At 44.3% G+C, this 5,973-nt stretch overlaps 1 protein-coding gene across 1 annotated transcript; it reads right to left on the bottom strand.

The window, feature by feature from the left end:
* Positions 1-3,092: 3,092 nt before the first annotated feature.
* On the bottom strand, positions 3,093-4,326 carry LOC100705006 (olfactory receptor 1468-like). Its single transcript, XM_025911074.1, has 4 exons — positions 4,247-4,326; positions 3,613-4,002; positions 3,348-3,379; positions 3,093-3,286 (listed from the first exon to the last, which is right to left on the bottom strand). Exons 1-4 carry the CDS (start codon positions 4,324-4,326, stop codon positions 3,093-3,095), a joined length of 696 nt encoding a protein of 231 aa, XP_025766859.1.
* Positions 4,327-5,973: the final 1,647 nt, after the last annotated feature.

Here is a 5,973-nt window from a genome sequence, read left to right as displayed (position 1 = left end):
CCGGCTGAGAACCATGGCCTCAGATTTGGAGGTGCTGATCCTCATTCCCGCTGCTTCACACTCAGCTGCGAACCGTTCCAGTGCGAGCTGGAGGCCTTCACCTGATGAAGCCAACAGAACCACATCATCCGCAAAAAGCAGAGATGAGATTCTGAGGCCACCGAAGCGAAAGCCCTCCGCCACTTGGCTGCGCCTAGAAATCCTGTCCATAAAAATTATGAACAGAACCGGTGACAAAGGGCAGCCCTGGCAGAGCCCATCACCCACCGGGAACAAGTCCGACTTATTGCCGGCAATGCGAACCAAACTCTTGCAACAGTTGTATAGGGATCGAATGGCCCGTAGCAATGGGCCAGACACCCCATACTCCCGCAACACCTCCCACAGGACACCCCGAGGGACACGGTCGAATGCCTTCTCCAAGTCCACAAAACACATGTAGACTGGTTGGGCAAACTCCCATGCACCCTCAAGTATCCTTGAGAAGATAAAGAGCTGGTCCAGTGTTCCGCGACCAGGAAGAAAACCGCATTGTTCCTCCTGTATCTGAGGTTCGACTAGCGGACGAACTCTCCTTTCCAGCACCCTGGCATAGACTTTCCCAGGGAGGCTGAGGAGTGTGATCCCCCTGTAGTTGGAACACACCCTCCGGTCTCCCTTCTTAAAGATGGGGACCACCACCCCGGTCTGCCAGTCCAGGGGTACTGCCCCTGATCTCCACGCAACATTGTAGAGGCGTGTCAACCAGGACAGCCCTACAACGTCCAGAGCCTTCAGGAACTCGGGGCGGACCTCATCAACACCAGGGGCTCTGCCACCAAGGAGTTGTTTAACTGCCTCAGTGACCTCGCCCCCGGAAATTGGCGGGTCTTTCCCTTCATCCCCAGACTCTGCTTCCTCCTCGGAAGACGTGTCAGTGGGATTAAGGAGGTCCTCGAAGTATTCCTTCCACCGCCTGACAATTTTCTCAGTGGACGTCAGCAGCGCTCCGCCAGCACTATACACAGTGCAGGTAGAGCACCGCTTTCCCCTCCTGAGACGCCTGACGGTTTGCCAGAATCTCTTCGAGGCAGTCCGAAAGTCTTTTTCCATGGCCTCTCCGAACTCCTCCCACACCCGAGTTTTTGCTGAAGCCACTGCCCGAGCTGCATTCCGCTTGGCCTGTCGATACCTGTCGGCTGCCTCCGGAGTCCCACAGGCTAACCAAGCCCGATAGGACTCCTTCTTCAGCCTGGTGGCTCCCTTCACCTCTGGTGTCCACCATTTGGTTCGGGGGTTACCACCACGGCAGGCACCAACCACCTTGCGGCCGCAGCTCACTGCAGCAGCTTCGACGATGGAGACGCTGAACATGGTCCATTCAGACTCAATGTCCCCAGTCTCCCTCGGAATGCTGTTGAAGCTCTGCCGGAGGTGTGCGTTGAAGATCTCACGGACTGGGGCCTCTGCTAGACGTTCCCAGCACACCCTCACTACACGTTTAGGTGCACCGGGTCTGTCCAGCGTCCTCCCCCGCCACCTGATCCAACTCACCACCAGGTGGTGATCAGTTGACAGCTCAGCCCCTCTCTTTACCCGAGTGTCCAGAACATATGGTCGCAGGTCTGGTGATACGATTACAAAATCGATCATCGACCTGCGGCCTAGAGCGTCCTGGTGCCACGTGCACTTATGGACACTCTTATGTTCGAACAAGGTGTTCGTTATGGCCAAACTGTGATTTTCACAGAAGTCCAATAACAAAACACCGCTCAGATTCAGATCAGGGAGGCCGTTCCTCCCAATCACGCCCCTCCAGGTCTCGCTGTTGTTACCCACGTGAGCATTGAAGTCTCCCAGCAGGACAACAGAGTCTCCAGATGGGGCACCTTCCACGCCCCCAGGGACTCTAAGAAGGCTGGGTACTCTGAACTGCCACTCGGCGCATAAGCGCAGATGACAGTCAGGACCCGTTCCCCGACCCTAAGGCGCAGGGAACAAACCCTCTCATCCACCGGGAAAAACCCCAACGTACCGGCAGCAAGCCGAGGGATATTAGAATACCCACCCCAGCCCGCCGCCTCTCACCAGGGGCAACTCCAGACTGAGACAGAGTCCAGCCCCTCTCTAGGAGACTGGTTCCAGAGCCCAAGCCATGCGTAGAGGTGAGCCCGACTATATCTAGCCGGTACCTCTCAACCTCACGCACTAACTCAGGCTCCTTCCCCACCAGAGAGGTGACATTCCATGTCCCTATTGCCAGTCTTGGCAGCCGGGGGTCACTCCGCCAGGGCCTCCGCTCCTGGCCGCCGCCCAGCACACAATGCACCCGACCCCTATGGCGCCTCCTGCGGGTGGTGGGCCTGCGGGAGGATGGGCCCATGTCTCCTCTTCGGGCTGTGCCCGGCCGGGCCCCATGGACTAAGGCCCGGAATTCTTTACGTGGTTTTATTTCTCAAATGAAAGTGAATACATGGTGCCAGCCAGGCAACTTCTTGGTTAGCAAAACATACTGAAATGCACAAGTTTAGACACCCATGTTAAACTATAATCAAGTGAAAGATTTTTACAACTGAATTTCCTTTAAAAAAGAGAATGGGGACCTAAGTTTTCATTCATTCAATATATTAATATTTTCTCATCTAACCATTAAATTACACTATAATGTACTGTAGTAAAAACATAAGTACATTTTTTTTTATAACTGGTTGGGGATAAACTGTAATCAAAAAACACTTTCAGTTTAAATTTTCACAAATTACTTTTCAGATATGTTGTGAAAGGCAGCTCAGTTTGCACACATTTATTTTCTTTTGGAGGGCCTAAGATGACAGGAATGCATGTGTGTGCATGTGGAAAACATAAAGTAGGTACACACGTAATTTGTTTTGTTTTGTTTAAATTATATGTGTTAAGCTTGTAAAAATTTATCTAAAATATACTATTATTTTATACAATATACAACATTTAATTGAAACATGATATACAGTAATGAACATATAACACATTATTATTATTTCTTAATATTATAGCACATATAGTGAGCAGGTCAGTAGTTGTAGTTTATTTGCTAAAAGAAATCTACTGTAATAGTTGAAGTAGAGGCATATGATTCAGCATTTTGTGACTGTATTGCTAACATTATTTCTTTTGCAAAGCTTTTTTATTGCATTTTTCACTTCTTCTGTCTTTAAAGCATATACAATAGGATTGAGCAAAGGTGGTATGGTGTGGGTCAATGTGTAATTTATCATTCTGGCATTAGGATCAATGTAGGAGGCCCATGCAACTATGTTAGTGATCCCAACTGGCAAGAAGAACATGACCACAAGGATCAGGTGAGAAGTACAAGTTTTTAACGCTCTGACTCTTTCTTCTCTTGACGTAGTCCTCCTCAGTGCTATGGAAATATAGACATATGTGACTACTATGAATGCTAGGGGAATGATGAGAATTATAATGACTAGGGAAATTGCCAGGTTAAAATTTACAGATGTATCATTACAAGCTAGACGAAAGACTGGCCCATGATCACAATAAAAGCTATTTATTACTAAAGATCTACAGAATGAGAGATGATTTATAAGCCCAACCATGGTTGCAATTACACTCACCAAAAAAATCCATACAAACAGAAGAACTGCAGCAATTGATGCTTCAGTCACAATACTATGATACCTTAAAGGGAGACAAATGGCTATAAGCCTGTCATATGCCATCGCGACAAGTGTCCATGACTGCATACTTGCAAAGAAAACAACAAAGAACATATAACCTAAACAGGGATCATAGAAAATGTATCTCCTGTCAAACAGAAAAGTATCTAAGACTTTTGGAATGAGAGCTGTGCTCCCACACAAATCTGTCAAAGCCATGTTGAACACAATCATGTATTTAGGAGTATGAAGAGTCTTCACCAGCCAAATAACTAAGAGAAGAAAGCCATTACCCAAAACAGTCATGATGTAGACAAAACACAGGAAGACATAGAAATACCTAATATGAGGGATGTTGGAAAACCCACTGAGATAAAATTTTTCAGGCCGAACAAATGTGTTATTAAACATGGTAGTGGCTTGATCTTCTGATCCCATTCAAATATTTGTTTCCCTAAACATAAAAAGAGCAGAATACATAAAAGATAATGATGTACAAGATTCTTGCTGTGGCAAAACCTAACCCCACACCAGACTCTATCAAGCACATGATGCAGCAAAGAATGTTGTAGTGTGAGAGATGTGGTATTTATATTTTATGTCTATGTGACAGTAGAAATTCAGATATGTGTGTCACATGCTCATAAACTGAATTCAGTTTATGCCATCCATCAGTGAGCTGATGTAACATGGGTGGTGGCTATGTTGCATAGAGTTTATGTAAATGGGGAATGTCATCCCAGCTGGTTTATGTCTGTGAGTGTGTACTGTCTTCCTCAGGAATGAGAATTGATAAGAATTGATAAGATAAGAATGGTTGCCACTTTAAAAATCCCAGCATTTACCCGGGGTCATAGTCAGCTACAAGCAAAAGATGTGGAAGAGACACGAAAATTTGCACACATCAGGATCCATGTTGAATGAGTTATAGGCTGTCTACGCTCAAAGTACACCATACTGAATGACACCATACATCTAGGTTTAGTGGTGCTGTGTGGAGGTGAAAACTTGACTTTGCTGGATAAGATAGTCGCTGTTTCATGTGCGCTCACAAAGATATGCCCAAGTGCTGTATTGAGGCAATCAAGTGATGAATAACTGTTTTCCAATATGTTGTTTTGAATTTTTTTTTTTTTTTGCAGTGTTGATGTGTTTCTCACCAAAGCAGCTAATAAAGCACAATGAAATACAACTTTGCCTTTGTCTTGTAAGATTCTATTATAAAATGAAACAATAATGCCAGTTATAAATAAAGACAATAAATTGAATGAATTATGAAACACTTATTTTACTTCAATTGGATCTGAAAATGTTGTGTAATACTACAACCTGAAAAGCCAAATTGATTGTGTTGGCCTGTACAGGAGATAAAGGAAACATTTTAATGACAGCTGTCCAAATCACAAGTATGTGAATGACATTTGTAGTAATTTTAACATGATCTATCACAGTGAGTGATAGAAAAACTGGTAAAATAAAGCGCAGAGTACAGGAAGATGGGTCCACCCTAATATGACACTGAACCAGAAATCTTAAAACAAACCTGCAATATAAGAGTTGAGTCTAAACAGGTGTAACCGGAATACTGTCTGATAACTTTTCTTAACAAGCTTTTTTCTTTCTTTTTTTGATTGTCACTGCAACATCCATGGAAGGTTGTCCTTGTGAAACACTGGGTTCTGGATTCTGTAGTGATTGGCCAAGAGCTCCTTCACATTTGAGGGCACTATCCAGTAAGCCTGATCATCTGTAGGTGTGATTACCCCTCGTAGATGCACTGCAGTGTCAATTTTGTACAGGAGAGCTGCCACATGTACACACTTCTCTGCCGCACCAGCCATGCATGTGCACTGGGCACTCTCAACCTCCCCATTAGATTTAAGGATAACCCAGGGCTGAAGAGGCTTTTGGCTGAGGTGCATGGAGTGATTTACCTGAAACAGTCAATACAGAAAAACATGTTTTAGAGGATACACTGTACAGTAAATCTGCAGTGATTTATAAATAGTGAATTGTCTTGACAGAGTATTGCATTTTACTTTTATTATTACTGTACTATGGTACATTGAAAAAAAGAAATACTTGTATTCTCAGAATTTATTTTAGATTTTTGTTTCATTTTTGTCCAGTATGATTAAAACATACACTACTATTGTCACTGCTACATTTTCTTAATTTGGAAGAGAAATTATTTCCACTTCTAATTAATTTCCATTGATCTTTGAGTACGTATCATTTCACGGTTTTCTAATGGGTATTTATGAAGACAATTTGTGAGACTGGTAAACTTACCTTTGTACTGATGATGGTCTTTTGTTCTACTCGGAACATCTCAAGG

Source organism: Oreochromis niloticus, linkage group LG10 (assembly GCF_001858045.2).
Source record: "Oreochromis niloticus isolate F11D_XX linkage group LG10, O_niloticus_UMD_NMBU, whole genome shotgun sequence".
In the NCBI taxonomy this organism is placed as follows: domain Eukaryota; kingdom Metazoa; phylum Chordata; class Actinopteri; order Cichliformes; family Cichlidae; genus Oreochromis; species Oreochromis niloticus.
This window is presented reverse-complemented; position numbering and strand designations above follow the sequence as displayed.

Coding starts and splice junctions, on each gene's coding strand:
- LOC100705006 (XM_025911074.1), bottom strand. CDS start 4,326: ATGTTACATCAGCTCACTGATGGATGGCATAAACTGAATTCAGTTTAT. Junction 3,380..3,612: donor TCAATTGCTGCAGTTCTTCT/GTTTGTATGGAT, acceptor ATATTTCCATAG/CACTGAGGAGGACTACGTCA. Junction 3,287..3,347: donor CTACGTCAAGAGAAGAAAGA/GTCAGAGCGTTA, acceptor TCTTCTTGCCAG/TTGGGATCACTAACATAGTT.